The sequence below is a fragment of the Schistocerca gregaria genome, chromosome 4, assembly GCF_023897955.1.
Source record: "Schistocerca gregaria isolate iqSchGreg1 chromosome 4, iqSchGreg1.2, whole genome shotgun sequence".
Taxonomy (NCBI): domain Eukaryota; kingdom Metazoa; phylum Arthropoda; class Insecta; order Orthoptera; family Acrididae; genus Schistocerca; species Schistocerca gregaria.
Genome location: NC_064923.1, coordinates 161086469 through 161109386, shown reverse-complemented (window position 1 = coordinate 161109386; position 22918 = coordinate 161086469). Strand labels below are relative to the sequence as shown.

Sequence of the window (22918 nt, the reverse complement as noted above, 5' to 3'; positions counted from 1 at the left end):
ACGCGTGCTCGCAATACAACTATCGGTAACAATATATTGATCAGTCGCTTATTTGACGTTGCAGCTGGGTTTTTAAAGCATTTCTGAATTCCTATGTTGGTCCTCTCTGCTACACTCGGAAGGAGGAGGAAGGGTCTTCCACATGATGGGATGGTAACAACAACAAATACCTCTACAAGACAGAGTCCACTGCCATGTGTATAGAAGCACTAAACACGACACACTTAAGCCGCAAGCCAGTCCGCAGTAGTAAGTTGACATAACTAGATGCCAGAGATCGCTACCAATCTGAATTTGAAGTCGTGACTGGGTTTTTAAAGCACTATGGGATTTATAAACTGGTTCTCCCCATTACTTTCAGAGGGAGGGAGAGTCTACTGCATGATAGGATAGAGACAACAGCAAATACCACTGCAAGACAGAGTCCACTGCCATGTATTGAGAAGCACTAAAAGTGAGACACTTAAACCACTATACAGTTTGTGGCAGTAGTTGTCGTGGCTAGATGTCGGACATTGCTGAAACATTCACACATCCCGCACATTCATGCCCCGATGTCCACACACAATGTTCCCGCGGTGCCAACACTCAAGAGGTCGCCGAACACTGCCATCTTCAGAGCAATAAATTTATATGCGTCGGCTCACATGTCCTGGTGTGGCCCCAAAATTATTGGCAACCGCCTTACAATTTTTTATAAAGTGTCCTTAGCTAAAGAGCGTTGTATTACCAGCTGGGGATACTGAAATATACAACTATAGAATGGATCGTGTGTTTGAACCTGTGCAGGACTTTTTAAGTGTTTTAAACGTTAAAAATCAATATATACAATGAACTTCTCTCTACTCTGCACCAATCACAAACATGACGTGTCAGCTAACAAACACCTTACAAACAATTGTAATTTTTTGTAACAACGTTCTACTGTATGCCTACCGAGTTAATAGTGATACACGCAAGTTGACTACTGTCTTTGATGCTTTCCTGAAAAGTGAGCCATCAGCCTCTAAATTGACATACAGGTTGATTTGTATTAAAGGACGAAACAAAGTAGATGGAGTGGAGCGATCGGTTGAGAGGGGTTGGAAAAAATATAATTTAATGGTAGACTGATGATGCATTCTGGAGAAAGAGATATGTTGCAGATCTTTCATCAAGTATTTATCATTTTTTTCCGTTGTTCTATCAAAGTGTATCAGTTGTGTGGTATAACCTGCGATCGACTCATATCAAACTGCGTATTCTGTATGACATGGAGCACCATCTACTTGCGATCGTTAACAGCAAACCTCTCCATACCACAGTCATCCAAGGACATCCAACTCATGTGTGATGACGAAACATGTTCATCGATGGAAAACCTGTTTCGGTACCCTCCTCTAAAACGAATGAAGATGAATGCAAAGTACTCCATTTCTATGTCACACCTTGGACATAAATCGAAACTTAAGTTTCATATAGGTATGGAGCGACTGTTACTACGCTTTTAATGTTCATCCTATCCTAAATGCATGGATGTGGATCATTGGGGAGAGAACAAGTCTTTAGATTTTTTAGTAGGTTGATGTATAAGATGTGCAAATATCCTCGTAGAAAATCAAACAGCAATTTGACCATACACATTTGGAAAACTGTGGAAGAAATGTTGTTGTTGTCATCTTCAGTCCTGAGACTGGTTTGATGCAGCTCTCCATGCTACTCTATCCTGTGCAAGCTTCTTCATCTCCCAGTACGTACCGCAACCTACACCCTTCTGAATCTGCTTAGTGTTTTCATCTCTTTGTCTCCCTCTACAATTTTTACCCTCCATGCTGCCCTCCAATGCTAAATATGTGATCCCTTGATGCCTCAGAACATGTCGTACCAACCAGTCCCTTCTTCTAGTCAAGTTGCGCCACAAACTCCTCTTCTCCTCAGTTTTATTCAATACCTCCTAATTCCTTTTCTGATCTACCCATCTAGTCTTCAACATTCTTCTGTAGCACCACATTTCGAAAGCTTCTATTCTCTTCTTGTCTAAACTATTTATCGTCCATGTTTCACTTCCATACATGGCTACAATCCATACAAATACTTTCAGATACGACTTCCTGACACTTAAATCTATACTCGATGTTAACAAATTTCTCTTCTTCAGAAACGCTTTCCTTGCCATTGCCAGTCTACATTTTATATCCTCTCTACTTCGACCATCATCAGTTATTTTGCTCCTCAAATAGCAAACCTCCTTTACTACTTTAAGCATCTCATTTCCTAATCTAATTCCCTCAGCATCACCCGACTTAATTTGACTACATTCCATTATCCTCGTTTTTCTTTTGTTGATGTTCATCTTATATAAAAATATTAAAAATGATATAAAGTCCGTAAAATTCGAGGAAAACCTGGTATAATCACGAAAAATTGATGTGAGATACCTAAAACTTGAGGGAAATACGATGAAATATGTAAAATCACGAAAACCCAGTAAAATTGCGGATATTGACTGAAAAATTAGAGAAAAATACCATGAAATGAGTACTGAGCAAAATCAATAAAAATTACGTGGTCTGGAGTTGGAGAGTAGACTCTAATGCTACCATACATATACACACCTTAATAATGGTGAGAGGAGGCATTCTTGACTTGGCGTCAACGCGAAACGTCAATATTATCCCGCACATGAGCAGGACAACCTAACATCGGACCATGACTTTTGCGTGCAAGAGGAAGGTTACTTGGGGTGATGGTAAACTGCGATAAGACTGTTACAGCTCCTCTGGCTGCTGATCGTCGCGTTTGTTTCCTCGCAAGATATCAGTGTTTCTCCATATGCATTTTCGGCTGTCGACCATCATATTATAGGACTGTTGAGAACAATTAATATTTTCCGAACTGTAGCCGGACTTGTACTCCTTACGAAACCTGTGTAGTGTTTGTGTTACAAAGCACCAATGTTTTATTTGGTGTGCAAGGTAGTTGTTTTATCGTTTGCACTTTGTCACCATAGTTTATCGTACACAAACTTGCAGGGAGAATGTATGTCGTGCACTGGAAAAATACATCTTATATTGGGATATTAACGTCATGGCATTCCACATAACTAATAGGTCGGAAACCTCACCGCTCTACCATTATAATGTTCTTTAAGTAGCCTTGGGAGTTCATGTGTTTATGTTCCACGATCATTTCTCTCCCACCAAAACCTTCTTTGTACAGACACCAAGCACGAGAACAATACTTCAGAATTGACAGTACAGTTCACTTACATAAAACGTTTCGAACTACGTCCGTCTGGAGCTCCATCATGCATAAACCACATGTTCTTTCTTAGTAACCCTCTGTTATATCGCCACAACACTCTCGTACCTGCTGTACATCAATAAGGGGTGCTAACTCCTCGACATGTGTGCATCTGGAGGGATCTCGCACACTTGGATGGGTGTGGATATAGTACTTTCCTAATTCACATCAGCTGCAAATTAAATCAGTGACAGTGTTGCAGGGAGGTTGGTCAAAGAGAATGGAGGGAGATCTTTCAATCTCCAAATTTATCCAAAGAGTGCAAGAACACTATGTGACTCTCATCCGCATAGGGGAGGATGGGCAATAGTAATGGTAATTTACAAAGTGCTAGAAATATGTAAATTTGTATTGGACACTTTCTTATATATATATAGCGATGATACAGAAATTGGGAAGCATGCTGCCGTGTCTTTGCTCGCCATTGAAATTATGGAAAAGCTGGTAAAAATTTGCTGAAATTGATCGCACTTTCAATTGTGCTGCTTATTATAGTACATCACTCCATATTGATAGCGTCTTTTCCATCCCATCCATCCACTGGTATGCTGTTGATTACCATATAATGATTGACTGACATCACTTGTTCGAGATGGAAAGAGAGTCTCGATGGGAGTAGCACCGAAACAGTTATCGCGTACATGATGGAAATATGAGGAATCAATCGAAACAGAACACAGAGACATCTGCTACCTCATCACTGTGAAAGATGAGATTAAATGTAGAGGTCATCAATCACCTTTGGGCAGCTGTTTGGAATCGCTCCATAACGCCGCAAATTCTTCCAGTTTCTATATGTTTGATGTATTCCACATTTTTGTCAATATGAAACACAGTCTTTGTCTTTTATTTCAATCATCCAGTGTGTCGTCAGAGCAGCAGCACCATATTTACACCGTGCAATGTCTATTTTTCTGGATCGAAATATGTTGTCAGTTTAGCACCTGAAACAGACCTCAAAGTCATGGTAAAAAAACAGAATGTATCGCTGTGTACACAGCTGCACTGCTTCAATGTGTTATAACAAAAAAACAATGCATCATACTGCTTATGAAAGAGCAACACAGGGACCCTCCCTTGCATCTGATAGTCTGTGGGACATGGTCCTTCTACAGTAGGGGCGACAAAACTTCATAATGGTTTATGGAAGCGACTTCGATCACTAGTCGTCTACCCTAGTGGATCAATACATGTTTAATTAATGGGACCATCGAATATGGTTAATGCCAGCATGCAGACGGTATTTGTTTTCGATATATTTGAAGACAGAGATGCAGTACTACCTTATCGAGTTCTCTATTGGGTGACGTTAGTGGAACTTTTATAGTTCATAGGTTTCTTTGTGGGATGGTAGAAAATAACGAGGATAGAGAGAATGTAACAGACATGAATTAGTTTGGAGTTGCAACACAATGCAGGGAAGACAGGGCAGAGACTGAGGAGCAGTTACAAGATGCAGAGGGACTGTCTAAAAAAACAGCTCTGGAGCTTTAGCTGTACGGGATCCTTAGCAGATGGGTTCTAAAAAGAAAGGGTGACTTGGTTCGTGGTATGAGAGTGGCACAAATGTGATTCATCTTATGGTATCCCTTGGCCCTTACTAGCTGGTGAAAATGAGCTGATCGGTTCGACAACCTATCTATGTTCAACGACCTTCCTATAGTGATTGGTCTAAAGTCTGCGAGAACGAGATAGTTGTTCCTTGACTTGGCGTTTCTCCATGGCGAGCGAAGAAAAGTAAGAAAATCGGAATGTGACTTGACTTTGTTATGTGACAGGATAACGCGAAGACGTGTATGAAGTGTGTGCAATGAAACGGTCATAGTTAGCCACCATATTATATAATTTGTGTGTTTTTTTTTAGATTCACAAGCGATATGCAATGTTAATGTGGAGTTTAGTAACGCCCAGAATACAGTCTGTTGCATTTCAAAGGTAATTGGGCGTATTTAATTTTGATCAAAGGATTCTGTGATGAACTATTATGTACTTCAAGCTTGTCTAGGACTTCGAACATTTGGTGTCGATGTTTGGTTTTGAACCTGCTTCAAAAACACGGTCAAAAGCATAGATAAAGTTTTCTGTGCTAAAAGGAACTCATTTCACTCGCAGACAATCAACAAATGACCAAATGCGAATGGCAGTCTTCCAATTCGAGAAGACACTATAGAAGTTTTTTTTCTCTTACATTTCAAAAATTTTACAGGCACCGTCTGAGTCGGCAGCTGCTTGGACACCACGAGAGTAACGTGTACACATGTACGAAATTGCGTATGCTGTGGCGGAAGTCGACTCCATATGGGATATTGTCCTTCACAGAGACACAAACAGAGACACTACACACACTAGTCCAATAGCAACGAGTTTAATATTATCAGCTTAAAACATTAATTTTGACCCGCCAGGGCCGCCGAGAGCACTAACGCGCTGCTTCCTGGACTCGGGTAGGCGCGCCGGCCCCGGATCGAATCCGCCCAGTGGATATTATGCAGCATGCAAAGTGACCCTCATGATCAATTTAATTAATTAGCCTATCAATTTGATATCAATGATGCGCCACCTGGAGCGTTAAAGCGATGACTAGTATACCACTGACGTGATTCAGGAGTGGGAGCAGTAGTCAGGCATTTTTTCGTTGTGCCAATATTTTTAACGAAATTTCAATTTTCCGCCTACACAGACAGAGATGGCCATTGCAATAAAATCAGATTTATTACCGAATTTATAAAGTGATGTGTAGTATAACCTGATATTTACAGCTTCTCTGTGCTATTACCTTAAGACATTTCATATGTGGCGAAGCATTTGGTTGCTTTTTAAGGGAAATTGAAAGTGAGGAGGCATCGTGTGACATAGAATGGTCTTAGCACTCCCTTTGAGCCAAGAATTAGTTTAATATTCTAGTCCTGTCGTGCAAGATGTAACAGATATTAGGCGGATTAGAACAATTTTTTTCTAGCTGATGAGAGAATACTTAGAGGAAATGTAGGCTCACGGTCCTTATAAATGTAGTGGTGAGAACCAACTTAGAAATTCTACAGTTCTTTAGAAACGCAGTCACGGTTTCAAATTCCCGATTGATAGAAATCTCTGACATCTAGCCATGACAACTCATTACTGAGTACTGGCTCCCAGTTTAATGTGTCGCATTTAGTGCTTCTCAGTACATGGCAGTGGACTCTGTCATGTAGAGGTATTTGTTGTAGTTACTATACCATCACGTGGTAGACCCTTCCTCCTCCTTCTGAGTGTAGCAGAAAGGACCAACTCAGGAATTCTATAATGCTTTAAAAACCCAATCGCAACGGCAGATTCCCGACTGTTCAATTTATTGTTTCCGGTAGTTATATTGTGAACATGCATGCATTCAGTACAGGCAGCCATGCCTGTGAGTCTCTCTCCTGGCCTGTACAGATGGGGCTACCCGGTAGTCAGCAGACAGCACACGCCCTGCGATCGCTAGTTTGTGTGATCGGTAGGATTTCTTTTTTCACCAGATATGTTAAGTGGAAATGTTGTAGTGGAGGTGGCTGTTTGTACTCTCAAACCTCAGTGCATACAAAATCTCAGATATATTTAGCATTACAACCTATTTGTTGTGAAAATTTCGTTACTTGTTTGCATAATGTTTGTGTGTGGTACTCAAACATTGAAAATATGTATATTACAAAGAAGGATCATCGAAAGGTGGAGTGAGTGTTCTAAGCGATCTATTTGACCCCTGTAATCTGTTAAATTTGATAAGGTAGTTCAAATGTATTATTTAACTCTATTTCTGATATCGAAATTGCGCCAGTTTTCCTTTTGTCTGCGGCATTAGCCAATAGAAACACTGTAGTCTGAGAAGAGATGAAAAACTCCATCTGTATCTAGATGTAGGTTCACACAGACAAACAGCGACTGGCGTCTTGAGAAAGACAGACAGGAAGCGAAATGTTGATTTTACTGATCAACAAAATGCCGCCACTTAATGTTTATTTGGGTGCTGCGAGATCAAAGGAGGCCAGATTGTGGTCCATAGTCGGTGGTCTTTAGTAATGTGATCTGTAATTAGGACATTGGGCAGGTTTGACCTTCGTGGCGGCGCCCTGACGATAGACACGCATAGGGGTACCCAAACGATAGATACTATACCGTACTTCTTTCCATTCACCATCTGTGGACTACTTTTGCAGGGTTTAAATGTCTGCTGTATGTTTCTCGATCTGTACAAAGTAGTTTGCCGCTGAGAATCTAGCAATTAGTTCATCTGCAGGAAGTGGCGGTGGCGTTCGAAATGTGTCATGAAGTTTTGGATATGTAATTGTTCTGATTTTCCCATCTGTGCTTAGACACAAGTGTGCCTTAAAAAGTGGAGGAAAAAAAAGGAGCCTTAATATCCCTCGCTCTGGCAGCAGATATAAGCTAAACCCACTCAGCCTTTCTATGAATGATCAGAATAAAAAAGCGATGCAATTGTTAAACTATTCCATATTGCCTTGTCACCCACAAATTGTTTAAATAAAATGTATTCCATACACTGCATCAACTTCCCGACCGATTCTTTAATTAAATGAATAAAATATACTCCAAACACTGCCTTGTATCCCATCAATTGTTTAAATAAACGATATTCCACAAATTGCCTTGTGTACCAGAAATTGTTTAAACAAAAGTCCATACAATCCAACGGATTTCCCACCAAATTCTGTAAATAAATAAATTAGCTATATTCCATAAACTGCCTAGCGACGCGACGCGACGCACACGCACCCACGCGGCACACGCACTCCGCTGCTCGACTCGCTGCGCCTCACTTCGTTCCCGTCGCTCGCGCACGCCAACGCCACTAGTCCAACGCCATGTCCGGACCAAAGAACTTGTAAAAAATAACTAGACTCACTTATGGCGATGTAGTCGCAGGATAATTTGAACCTTCGGCTGGACGCCATTGTAGTGGTTGTAGTCTGATGTGTGGTGTAGTACTGTTGTTTATAAAGACCCTGATTCAACGCTGTATATTTGTTGGGGCGAACATACAGTATTTGTTTCTCGTAATTCTACTGTCTTTACGTTCCAATCAAAAGAAGTACAATGGTGAAGAGTTATGCAGCGATTAATTGTACAAATAAATTCGAGAAAGGAACGAATATTACATTTCACAAGTATGTGGATGTTTTAAGTTGTTTTGTATGTCAGTTGCACTTGCTTAATAAATGTTTTTGTAACACAGTTTTAGCATAATGTCTGTGCATCTATTTGCAGGTTTCCTTTTTCAAAACCACAGCTGTTACAAAAATGGTTACACACTGTCAGGAGGCAAGATTTCTGACTGACAGAATAACTTCTTATATGTTCTGATCATTTTGAAGAAAGTTGGCTCATCGGTAGTGTTTTCATGGTCTAGGTTAGGTTGAAACTTGATAATTTGGTCGTGAGTTGCCAAAGCATAATGCCATATATAACGCACTTCTCGTCATAAAATATAAAGCAAGGTAGAGTAAGAAAATATCTATTAAAATAGTGGGCAAATCTTTGAGTATTTTGATGCCTTTTTCGTACGTCTATCGTAAATGAACTACGAAAAATGCTAGGGGTCCAGTACATAACTTTTAGCAACGGAAGATTCAATGTAGTACGTAAGATAAATTCATAAAAAGTGACTAGTTACTGTTTGTTCATAATTAAAAAGTATATTGCAGTAACGTATTTAAATGAGGCATTATGTTTGTGACCTAACTCAAGGGAAGGCATTTTATAACCAAAAGCGACGTATAAACATTCGAACTCCGCGCGTCAGTTTATCACTCTAATGGCCGCCGCCCAGCTATTCAGTTTGTCCGCTCTTCACAGTCGACCACTCGTGCGGTTGTGGGGGCCTGGTCCGGACGCGGAAAGGGAGGCAGACTTGCTGCTGTGGCCAAGCTTCCGCTCACGCTGGCAGGAGATGGCCGTGGCAGCAACAAGAAGAAGCGCAGCCGACCGCAGCACAAGAGGCAGTGCTGCCGCTCCCAGAAGATCGGACACGTCGCCAGGACGTGTAGGGAGGCAGTCGCGTGTTTGAAATGTGCCAAGGCACATGACACACGCGATTGCGACAAGCCACCACACGTCGCACCAACGTGCGTTAACTGCGGCGGCATGCACGCAGCAGCACATACTTGAAGCCATGGAGGTAAAATAAGGGGAGATGGTGCTACAGACTTACGCTGTACGTTGTTTTGAAGCCAATGGGCGGCGCCTGCCGCCATCTTGGATCCTCCAAAACATTAGCAGACAAGTGTTTACAATGCCTTCTTGTTCGTTATTTCTGTCGTTTGCACGATATTTTTTATATAGTAAATGCTACACTGTTTTAGTGAACAACACAGCATAAGGAACGAAACTTCAAACGTTTTTCTGGTCTTAAATGCGTATTCGATACAGTAATACGACACGAAAATATGACACTTCTAGCCTCAGTGCTACAATTCCTGTTTGTTTATGTACTTCGAATTACCGAGCAGAGAAGTATGTGCTATGAAAAGCGTGCTTTCATAATTCATTTCTATTCAATTTCATTGTGTTTGTGTCGATAATTGATAAAGCAATGATTGATAGGTTAGAGGCACCGATTTGTATTCGTTGCAGTTTCAAGTCAAATGCAAATTTTAAATGTTCAAGTTTGCAAGAAACTTGCCTTATTTTCTTTGGTGTCCCATAGATGTATCCAGGGATGATATAAACAAGCCAGCTGTCATGTCAACAAAGTGAAAGATTCGTTAAATTACAAAGGCAAAGAACAGAATTTAAGATTCTCAGGCCCATTGTAGTTTACACATCTGCTTTGTTTTTAAATTGTACTTACCAAGTGACATTCAGTGTGGCAAATAACAGCACTTTACAGGGTAACACGACAACACAGTGATTAATGTAATAATCTAAATAACCTGGACATAGACAGGGAACTTTGCTTTAACAAATATGTAACCCTTTAAGTATGTATATTTTAACCACTGCAACAGGTGTTGCACACATTTTACTGAAGATTTAATTAACTACATGTAGTTACATTACTTACGTATAAAATTATCGCATTTTAAAACATTAGTCCCCATTTCTAGGATATTTCTTGCCAGGACTTTTCAGTTACTTGGGAATAACCAAAAAATGAAAACCAAGTGTATTGCTCACCTCTAGAAAGCTCTTCGCATTGGATTGATAGGAAATCTAAATTCAAATCACAGAAATAAAACCATAATGTAAAACTTTATGGTGCATCAGAATTTCAAGTAATATAAGAATTAAATAAGTCCACTTACCAATGAAATGTGATTTGTTTAAACTTTAGTCTACAATCAGAATGATGTCCGCCAGTAAGCAACGCAAGCCGGCATTTTTTATCAAAATACTTCACGACTACACGGAATCAAACTACCAGAAGCGAATGATTTGGGGTAGCTAACATGGCGGGTCTTCACTTGGGTCGGCTTCAAGTTTGTGACGTCATGACAACTCCTTTTATTTTTACCTCCATGCTTGAAGCAGCAGACATCAACCACCAAGAAACGGTACTTGGACAAGATGCAGCCGTCCCGCCAACCCCTCCCAAATGGGGAAACGGGGAGACCGCAATGTCGCCCAGCCCCACCACCGACGACGCCGTGGCCGCCCTCAAAGCAGCGATGGCGGCAGAGAGGGCGGCAATACCGAAGGAGACCGTCGGTCTCCACCAGCAGCTGCAAGAGTTGCGAGAAGAACTCAGGACGCTGCAAAAGAAGACACCCGCCCCCGATGCCACCCCCACGATGGTACGACAGGCTGGGGTGGATGTGTCTGCACATACGGACGTCGCCCTGGAACCTGTAGCAATACAAGAAACCGGAGAGACGCCCATGGACGTGGTGCAGCCTGTACCGCCGCCGATACACAGCAAGATAAACAAGATCAAGAGGGAGGAGGGATCCACTCTGAAGTCATACCTTTCCCGCACGTCACGAACCTGCCAGCGATACTCAAGAAGATCGCAACCAAGCTGCGAGATGGGCGGTACAACGTCCAAAGAAAACCTTACCTTTTCGCGCAAGCGGAAGGGAAACGGAAGCCACCACTTCCACACCGGCCGTTCGAGCTTCGTGGCGGATATCGGGCAATTATGCTTGAATTCGTAACGAAGAAGGACCTTCACGCCATCAACTCGAACCCAGTCTTCACGCCGCGCGACTGGGGCTTTATCTTGGAGGATGCGGTCGCGCGGCTGAAGAAAGAAGTCCGAGATGGAGAGAGGAAGCTCTCACCCGAGCTGGAGTCTGCACTGAACAACATCGCGCGCGAGAGGAAGAAGAACTAGTACAACGTCAACAGCCAACGTCACTGCCAGCATCCCAATAGGCACAACTATTCCAACCCATAAGGGTCTTCTAGGAACAGCTATCCACAGCTTAGACTCCAAAACTCAGGCCAAGGACTAGGCCCGTATGTAGAGCGTCAGTGTCAGCACACTCCTAGCATCCCATAAATTGTATTAATAAACAATAAATAGTCCATACAGTGTCTAAATTGTTTAAATATTATTGCATAAAATCGATTTCCCGCCGAACGGCGTATCAGCTGAGTCTTTCTCCCACAAATTTACACGTGGGGAGGGGGAGGATTGTGCTATCCCACAGGGAGAAGGGTAAATTAACCTATCGATTTAATAAATTAGTCAATCAAATTGATATCAAAGACGCTTGTATCGGCAAGGGAGTTTCCAGAGTTATGGGCGAGGACAAGGGGGTGAGAGAGGAGGAGGGGGATGGGGTTTCTTTGAAAATCACTTATTGAATAGTAGTTAAGGTCCTTGCAATCCAAACTATGGATTATCCCCAAGGGACCATAATCCTCTTAGCACAAAAATAGGTTAAGGACCTGTCAATCAAAAGTGAACAATGGTTTGCCCCTGAATGTATATTTGCCCCTGATATTGGCACCCACAACGTCTGGTGATGCTGGCCTTGTTCCACTACTGACATCTGTATATTATTCTTTTGACCAAGAGTATAACAGTCCTTGCATTCTCAGCATTTTCAGAATTTTCTTATTAAATCATGGTAGATCTTTTCCATCCTTAATCCATCTTCTGAGCACATACTTGCCCCTGCCATGATTTACAATCAGTTTAAATTTTCCCATAATTACTCAATGTCCATCGTATTGGAACTAAATGATGTCCATTCATTGTCTAAATGGGATGCTAATAACTGCTTATCTGTTCTTTCTGACATAAATGTCCCCTAGCCTTCTTGATGAATTTATTAACTTTAGCAACCACTACCTCTCTGATGATGTCACGTGTTTGTAGCTACAACATCTAAAATATTTTCATTGCATGTGAGTTGTCTAACTAGCTGTTCAAGACAGTTTTCAGAAAACATGTTCAAAAGTACTTCATAAAACTATCTATCCTTACCTTATGCCATGAATCCAGTCAATACTCAGTAAAGTCGCCTCCAAATAATATTGTATGATCAGGGTATTTCTGCACTACTGAGTGTGGACTCTCTTTGAATGATTCGACAACTGTTATCATGCAATCAGGTGGCTGGTACAAACATCCAATAATAAATTTTAATACACCTAGGATTGCTACTGGTTCCAGATAACTTCACAGTCAGACTGACTTTCGACTTCAATAGACACAATATTTTTGTTGGCAGCAATGAACATTCCCCCTCCTATGGCATACAATCTGTCCTTCTGATAAACATGCCAAGCCTTGTAAATATTTTTAAATTATCTACTACAGTGATCTGCAACATTGAGTACCCTCCAAGGTGGCCTAGCGACAGAGCCCGTGGTTTAGTGTGGGTCTTGTCATCAACACTGACTGCCATTGGAGCATGAACAAGAGGTAAGTCAGTGACACAACTAGAACATGAATTGTTGATAATAAAAACACTACCCAAAAAGTGAAAAGATATACATAAGACTTCTGAAAAATGCAACATACCTAATGAGCATATCAGTCATATAACTAAAACATGAAACTCTGATATAAAAAACCTCTGAAAAATAAAAATTCATTATGGGACACTGCTGAAAAGTGTAGTACACAAACATATGATAACCTGCTGATACTATTTCCATCACAACCAGTCTAACGCCAGATTCCTTCTCAGTGGAGGTACTGCACTGTATCTGAAAGAACAAACAAAAAACTTACAGCAGAAAAATTCTTTTGCTAACACAAACACAGCATAGGTGGTGCATCAGAATCAAAAGAGCTCAACAATAAACAAGGATGCAGTATTTCTGTAAACTAATATAATCAGTTACATTATAGAAATATTTCTCAAGAAAAAATGTATTTAACTGTGTTCTAAAAGCCGTTTCCTTCTCCTACCTCTTTATGTAAGTCGATAGTGTGTCATAAAGAATTGTATCAAAGTGACTCACATGTCTCTGAGTACAAGTTGTTCTAACTTGTTCTATACATAGGGATCTACAAGTACTATTTACAGCTGTGGTAGCTGGTGTTGATTTGCAGGTCACCTAATCTGGCTCTTGTCAGCAACACACATTTTTATGTATACAAGGAGGGTACAGTTAGTAAAATGGACTTTTTACATAGGGGCTTGCAGTGAGTGCTAGAAGAGCTATCTGGCTAACTAGAAACAACCCTTTCCTGCAATAAAAAAATTTCATTTTAGTAGCTATTAATTTTACACCAGTAAACTATTCCATATGCTACAAGGGACAGGATGTAACCAAAATAAGCTATTCTAGCATTACCCGAGGAGCAAACTTTAGAAATAATTCTGAGAAAAACATGCAAAACTTGAGTAACTGGGAGGGTTTAAGTCATGATCAACATACATTCCGTAAAGGTTTTTGCACCATACCCTTTCTAAGTCATTTTCATACAGTGTCAGGTACAGACCTTGGTTTTCATTCATCTCTCCAAATTGAATATTGAGAGCAAACCAGATGGCACTGAACCATGACTGCAATGACATGAGGACTTGATCAGTTGTTGTAGGCAGAGATTCCTTAACATCACTCACTATTACATCAGTGTCATCTGCTACAACATGGTCTTGGCTGTAGTTTCTGAGGTGTGTATGTCATACAAAAAAAGGAACAGAAGGGGGGCTAACGCACTACCCTGGGATACACCTATTTCGATGATCGTTCAATCAGATACTGATCTGAGCTGATGTGAGCTCCACAACCTGTGGCTGGTTTGCAAGTGTGATTCATACTAGTTGTTTTCTACCCCTTTTATCCCTACTGATCCCAACATATCTAAAGGAATTTAACGAATAACAGTACCGAAAGCTTTATGAACATCTAAAGTAACTCCTACAGCACTACTATTATTATCCAAGATGCTCAATATGTCACTGGTGTAGTCCATTATCATTGTTTCTGTTCCTGTACGTTCTCAAAAGCCATGCTGATTATTATTAAGCAGACTGTGGTCGTTTAAGAACTTGGTGATTCGTTGATTCATTAATTTCTCAATTACTTTGGAGCAGTGGTTGTCGAACTGCAGGCCATGGGCAGCATGCACCTAAAATCAAATATTCATATGATTTGCAGTTCCTCAGCCATATACAACTAGCAACTAACAGACAAATCCAAAAACTTCAGCTCTCGTTACAGCTTTTTGAAGAACATAGTTTTCTCTCTCAGTAAAAAACAAAAATACTTTATGAGACAATACTGTTTTAAAATATTCTCAATGTTAATTGATGAAGGTGAATTCAGCTGTGAGCTAAATACAGTTACTGCTTACCTTAGTGCAGATGTGGCCACTTTGAGGTTAGAGAATGTTTTATTGTTTGCCTTTCAGTAATGGCAACTTAGGGGCATATATGACTAGTAGAACTTAGCTGCTATGTCAGTATAAATTTTGAGACAGAAGTAATATAGATTTGTGAACAAGCATTACAGAGACTGTAGTACACGTTTGTAGCAAGTAATATGAAACTACATTAAGGCTGTTGTAATACAACACTAGAAGAAAAATGTTATTAAAAATATTTAGTAAACAGTTGTGATCATGTCTTACATTGCAATTACGGTTATTAACCAATTAATTTGTTTATGTAAACAAAACAACACTTCATCAGGCAATTACAATGTGTCAGCTTTGGAAAGGCTCAGGAAGGCAGCAATCTGAAACAAAGAACAGTTGACATGAAGTGTTCAGAATGGTGCCGATTTTTAGCTATCGGTACTTGGGGTCCAGCCACCAAACTATTGTGCTTTTGCTATAGCTACGCTGTAGGGGTTCACAACACACTAATTTAAGTGTTTATGAATTAATAATAAGATCGTTATGTATGCAGCTCCAGGTGCCACCCACAGTGTCAGTACAGGCTCTCGAGCAAAAATATTTGCCGACCACTATTTTAGAGAATGCTGAGAGGAGTGGAATAGCTTGATAATTTTCAACTTTATCATTATTACCACTCTTGAATAAAAGTACCACTCATATTTTTAATCTATCGGGGAATGCTCCTTTAGTGTTTGATAAACTAACAATGTGAGGCAAGTACTTTGAAAGTTTTGAAGGAGTAAGGATTGTAAGTGACAGTGGCACTTCATCTACACCTGCTGACATTTTTCATTTGAGGCCTTTAATCATCCTTACTACTTTATGTTTACTAGTTTCACCATCTGGTACCGAGCTAAGCTAATTGACCTGAGGTTCCATCGAGTGTTAATACACTATGATGTTGGTGTGACATGATTTGACCTACCGTTCCGTTGACGTCTAGTGCGAATCGGCCATTATGTTATTTGGAAGGTCTCCAACAAACATTAATTGGACCCAATACGCTGCCATGAGGAACACATAGGTTACATGTTTCCTGTCTGACAACTGCATTACTAAAAATTTGTCATTATCTGACGTGGGAACTATCTCTGCTTTCTGATTCCTGTTTATCAGGTAAGACTAAAGTCACTCGTTTGCTGTTCCTCTAACACCTAGTGCTTCCAACGTGTTTAGTGATATTTCATGGTCAAAACTCATCATCGTCAAAAACCTTGTACAAGTCTACCTGGACACAGTCATCCTTGTCAAAAGTTTCAAGTAGCGCTTTTATGAACATTGTCATAGTCTGTGACTCTGTATGGCAGATACTGTGCTTCTATCTGTATGTGACTTAAAAGTATCTACGATGATGGTCAAATATTATTTTCATGTATTTTAAAATCTTCTAATTTGTGATAGCTGAGAATAAATTATTAAATAAATAAATAAGTAAAGGTCTCTCACGGGACAGTCGGAGGTGGTTCGAGTCTTCAAAATTACTTAGTCCGTTTGATACTGTTGATTAGGAATATCTTGAAGTTGTAATCTTAGATGTTCCGGAATCGGACATGTTTTTACAGTTGTTTTGACTGAGAAGATTTGGTTAGGTATTGTTGTTTGGAAATGGGCGATAGAGCGAGACGTGACAACCCAAAAGTCGTAAATAACCCATTGTTATTTGCTGCTGGGAGTGGCTTTCCATTCGAAAACTTTTCGGAAAATCCTCTTCTAGTGCCTGTCTCTCAAGCGGATCCTGTATTGCCAGATGGTACGTTAAGTTTTTTTTAAAACTGATTCTTTTACTTCACAGGTGGTAGCTGTTGCGAAACTAGTTTGTATGGGTAGATGAATTTGCTAGAATTACTCTAAGGTATTTTGAAAGTATGTTAACAATTGAAGCAAGAAGTTAGTAAACAAAAGCTTTTCTACTTTCAACCTACTTCCTATGTATGCTTTTACACTCTTATGTGCGGCGATTTTTTATAAATTGGTCGTTGCAGGAATGTTAAGTTTATTACAGTATTACCGGTTGTCAACACATAATAACCATAAATAATAAACAAAATTTAAATGATGTTTTACTTTAGTCTCATTTGTACATCTCAAAGATCCTTCAAATGAAGCTGTTATAGTGTGCGTCACTCATCCTGTAACTACATCTGCATCCACACTCTACAAACCACTGTGAGGTGCATGTCATAGGGTACGTCCCACTTACCAGTTCATAGGGTTTCTTTTCACTTTATTCACTTATGGAGTGTGGTAAGAATGATGCTTTGAATGCCTCTGTGCATGCAGTAATTGTTCTAATTTTATTCTCATGGTCCCTATGTGAGTGATATATAGGTGATTGTAGTACATTCCTAGAACCATCATGCAAAGCCAGTTCTTGAAACACTGTTGATAGACTTACGTGGGATAGTTTACATCTGTCTTCTAGAGTCTGCCAGTTCAGTTCCTTCAGTATCTCTGTGACACTCATATGGATCAGACAAACCTGTGACCATTCATGCTGCCACTCTCTGTATACATTCAGCGCCCGCAGTTGGTACTATTTGGTATGTGCCCCTCAAACTTCAGCACTACTTTAGAACAGGACACATGTGTGATTTGTAAGTAGTCTCCTTTGTAGATGATACCACTTCCCTAGTATTCTACCAATAAACTAATGTCTACTACCTGTTTTACCCACAACTGGTCCTATGTGATCTTTCCATTTCATAACCTTACAAGGCATCCTGGTATGTGTATGAGTTGGTTGATTCCAACAATGGTGCATTATTGCACTCGTAGGACACTACATTTTTGTGAAGCAAAAAATTTTACATTTTTGAGCATTTAAAGTAAGTTCCCAATCCTTGCACCACTTTGAAATCTTGTCGAGATATGGTTGAATATTTATAGCAGCTTCTTTCAGATAGTACTTCATTATGGATAACTTTATCATCTGCAAAATTTCTGAGGTTACTGTTAATATTGTCTGCAAGGTCATAATAAACAACGTGAACAGCAACGGTCCAAACACACTTCCCTGACACACACAACTAAAGTTACTTCTACATCTGACGATGACTTTCCATCCAAGATAACATGTATCCTCTGTACCAAAAAGTCCTCAGTCCAGTCACAAATTTCAGTTGGTAGTCTGTATGATTGTACTTTTGACAATAAGCATAGATCATTTTATGGAAAAGGCCAGAAATGCGTAACTATGGGGTCTTAACTCTTATGTTTAGTAGGAATTCTAATTAAGCCAAATCCTGGAGGTTCATATCACTTATGTTTGATACAAAATCAGATGAAACCAAACAGTTATATTAGTTGCAGCAACATTTTTTATTTCACAAGTCATTTCTTATATTTGTTTACAGTCCTCATTCTGGGTCAATGGAAGTACTCGATTTCACCCGTCTGCTTTGACCTGTGACATAAGGGTGTTGTGGTGTGTGATGTCATTAAAGCACAGTGTTTATGAGTTGGCTGTGTTTGTAAATGTCATCTTGATGTGTTTCATGGTGCCCTCTGGTGGTGCGTGATGTGTGTTCCCAATCTTTAACTTATCACTTGCAACAAGGATACATGACTTGTCCTTTCAGGAACCTTGTGGATGAAATGAGTTTCTTTGGTCTCGTGGGAATTCTCTGTAGGTTTCATGTGATTTATTCTTTTCTTCAGCTCAATTATGAAACTCGGGAGATCAATGTCCATTGTAATATGAAGTTCCCAGAAGAATTCTCCTTGTAATTTCAATGTACTACTTTACAACATTTCTGCCACTGCAGAATTGCTTGCATTCCAGAATGTGTAACCTTAGCCCACTAATATTGAGGGTAACATATTACAGCATTTAGTTGTAAACTCTTCAGTGTACAGCAAAGCCTTTTAATTTTTCCATTAGCTTGTGGGTAGTATGCAGCCATTCTAGTCATTTTACCGCCACAGATATTTGCTAAGGCTCAGAATGTGTTAGATTCAAACTCTATTCCCTGATATGTAATTGTTGTGGTATACCCATAAGGTAGTAATCCAGGATTTGAAAATGCTGTTCCTGCTGTCTCTGTTTCAATGTTTCAAGAGGTACAACTTCTATCCAGTTGATAAATGTACCAATATGTGTTAAGCAGTAAGTAAATCTATGGAGGATGGTAGAGTATGCTCCAGGTCAGTATGTACACTCCTAAAAATGTTTATTAACTGTGGGGAATTTTCCAATAGGCAATTTAGAATGCCTTGTAATCTTGCCCTTTTGCCAGGCTGTTCATGCATTACTGTATTATTACACACCCCTCCTCATGTCTAGTCAGAAGAAACTTGGATAATATGAGCTTTACTGAAGATCTAACACTTGTATTAACCATGGTGTTGCAATGCTTAAAAACTGTCCTGCTAAATTGTTTGAGAATATAGGGACAAATGGTTTCAATTGATATGTCACACCATAGTCATAGATCAACAGGAGTAGAGAAGTGCTTCAGTTTCGGTGAAGTGCTGCCACTTGACTTGGATGAAATTGTACACCAGGATCCAAATGTTTCAACATTTTTTAAAATTTTTGTAAGAAAATTAACAGTTTCAGATTGGCACTTCTCCACAGGGTTGAAAGGAGATAGAATCACCAGTTAGTCTGTAAGCATTAACATTTCCATTTTATCAATAAGAACCCAAAATATAAAATTTGTTTTAAGAAATTCATTAATTCTGTAAACCTGTATCATCACTTATTTTACTTACCTATTTCTAAAGATTTCAAGATTAAAATGTGACTATCAGACTTGTTCGAGAAGAAGAAACTGCTTTACACGAAGCCCAGGCTGTGCCTCTCAGCATCACCTGCATCTATGCTCTGTACCCCATTGTACCATATATTAAATTTTCCCACCGTTCCAGTCATATACATAACAAAGGAAGAAAGAATTCTTATATGACTCTGCGCAAGCTGTAATTAGTCTTAGTTTGTCTTTACTGTCCATGCAAACCAAGTTGACACTTGGTGCAGTTGCTGATGGAAGTAACCGTAAAGGCAGTTCCTGTTCAAGGTTGCTCCCATCAGCCACTGTGCTGAGTATAAACTGTATTTGTACAGATAGTACCAATCCTGCAGAAAAAATACATTGGGGGCTGTACTATTTTCACATATCGAACACTTAACATTGTTTCTCAAAGTAGGTTATTGCAGTTAAGTGGCATTGTTCTGCCCTTTTTTATATAGGCCTACATGCAGTATCCCTGTTTAGTTCTATCCTTCAATTTTTCTAGGGTGTGATATGTAAGTGATTTGTAAGCACAACTGTAGAATCGAAGTCTGCCACCTACTTTACCTCCAATTAAGTTGATGTAATCATTCCGTTTCATGTCGTCATAAATTGTTATATCCAGATATTAGTAGGATTTGCATAATCCCAGTTGTTGGTCATTAATATTGTAGGGGAAAAGTTACTAGTCTTTGTGACTTTGAAAACTTACTAGTTTCTTCCTGGATACTTGTTATTCAGATACTTGTTATTCAGATATGAGTAAATATCTACATCACCAAGAAAATCAGTTTGAGCTACCAAGTCATTGGGAAGGAAAACATAGGTACAAAGAAGGTAGCTGCGAAGAAACCATGGGTAACATAAGAAATACTTCAGTTGATTGATGAAAGGAGGAATACAAACATGTTCCGGGAAAATCAGGGATACAGAAATACAAGTCGCTGAGGAATGAAATAAATAGGAAGTTCAGGGAAGCTAAGATGAAATGGCTGCAGGAAAAATGTGAAGACATCGAAAAAGATATGATTGTCGGAAGGACAGACTCAGCATACAGGAAAGTCAAAACAACCTTTGGTGACATTAAAAGCAATGGTGGTAACATTAAGAGTGCAACGGAAATTCCACTGTTAAATGCAGAGGAGAGAGCAGATAGGTTGGAAAGAATACATCGAAAGCCTCTATGAGGGTGAATATTTGTCTGATGTGATAGAAGAAGAAACAGGAGTCGATTTAGAAGAGATAGGGGATCCAGTATTAGAATCAGAATTTAAAAGAGCTTTGGAGGACTTACGGTCAAATAAGGCAGAAGGGATAGATAACATTCCATCAGAATTTTTAAATCATTAGGGGAAGTGCCAACAAAACGACTATTCAATTTGGTGTGTAGAATATATGAGTCTGGCGACATACCATCTGACTTTCGGAAAAGCATCATCCACACAATTCCGAAGACGGCAAGAGCTGACAAGTGCGAGAATTATCACACAATCAGCTTAACAGCTCATGCATCGAAGCTGCTTACAAGAATAATATACAGAAGAATGGAAAAGAAAATTGAGAATGCGCTAGGTGACGACCAGTTTGGCTTCAGGAAAAGTAAAGGCACGAGAGAGGCAATAATGATGTTACGGCTAATAATGAAAGCAAGGCTAAAGAAAAATCAAGACATATTCATAGGATTTGTCGACCTGGAAAAAGCGTTCGACAATATAAAATGGTGCAAGCTGTTCAAGATTCTGAAAAAAGTAGGGGTAAGCTATAGGGAGAGACGGGTCATATGCAATTTGTACAACAACCAAGAGGGAATAATAAAAGTGGACGATCAAGAACGAAGTGCTCATATTAAGAAGGGAGTAAGACAAGGCTGTAGCCTTTCGCCGCTACTCTTCAATCTGTACATCGAGGAAGCAATGATGGAAATAAAAGAAAGGTTCAGGGGTGGAATTAAAATACAAGGTGAAAGGATATCAATGATACGATTCGCTGATGACATTGCTATCCTGAGTGAAAGTGAAGAGGAATTAAATTATCTGCTGAACGGAATGAACAGTCTAATGAGTACACAGTATGGATTGAGAGTAAATCGGAGAAAGACGAAGGTAATGAGAAGTGGTAGAAATGAGAACAGCGAGAAACTTAACATCAGGATTGATGGTCACGAAGTCAATGAAGTTAAGGAATTCTGCTACCTAGGCAGTAAAATAACCAATGACGGACGGAGCAAGGAGGACATCAAAAGCAGACTCGCTCTGGCAAAAAAGGCATTTCTGGCCAAGAGAAGTCTACTAATATCAAATACCAGCCTTAATTTGAGGAAGAAATTTCTGAGGATGTATGTCTTGAGTACAGCATTGTATGGTAGTGAAACATGAACTGTGGGAAAACCGGAACGGAAGAGAATCGAAGCCTTTGAGATGTGGTGCTATAGACGAATGTTAAAAATTAGGTGGACTGATAAGTTAAGGAAAGAGGAGGTCCTACGCAGAATCGGAGAGGAAAGGAATATGTGGAAAACACTGATAAGGAGAAGGGCCAGGATGATAGGACATCTGCTAAGACATGAGGGAATGACTTCCATGGTACTAGAGGGAGCTGTAGAGGGCAACAACTGTAGAGGAAGACAGAGATTGAAATACGTCAAGCAAATAATTGAGGACGTAGGTTGCAAGTGCTACTCTGAGATGAAGAGGTTAGCACAGGAAAGGAATTCGTGACGGGCCGCATCAAACCAGTAAGTAGACTGATGACAAAAAAAAAAAAGTTCATTAATATACAGCTTCAACAGCAAGAGTTCCAACGCATCTCTGAGGCATGCCTGAGGTTATTCGAGCTTGAGTGTGATAGTGACCAGCACCTGAAATATTGATATGATCTTGAGTTTCTCCCGGCATATTTGATAATCAAAATATCCACGGGTGTTCTGCCAGTCTACAGTGTCCAACGGGCCGCCGCCGCGACCGAACCCAGTTCCCTCTTAGCAGCCATAGCGTACGGATCTCCGTGCTGGCACGTTCACAGGAGCTCAGTCCGTCAGTTCACCTGATGATGGCGACATGTATGATCGCCAAAATATTGTACCCGTTGGACACTGTAGACCGGCAGTACACCCGTGGATATT

The 22918-nt window shown here is 40.0% G+C and overlaps 1 protein-coding gene across 1 annotated transcript in view; it reads left to right on the top strand.

Annotated features, from left to right (window-relative positions):
- The first annotated feature begins 16326 nt into the window (after window positions 1–16326).
- Window positions 16327–22918, top strand: part of LOC126365914 (phospholipase DDHD2) — a 213888-nt gene continuing 207296 nt past the window's right edge. The window contains exon 1 of the mRNA XM_050008651.1: window positions 16327–16814. Coding sequence (XP_049864608.1) covers window positions 16670–16814 — 145 coding nt within the window. The 5' untranslated portion in view covers window positions 16327–16669. The remainder of the gene's footprint in view (window positions 16815–22918) is intronic.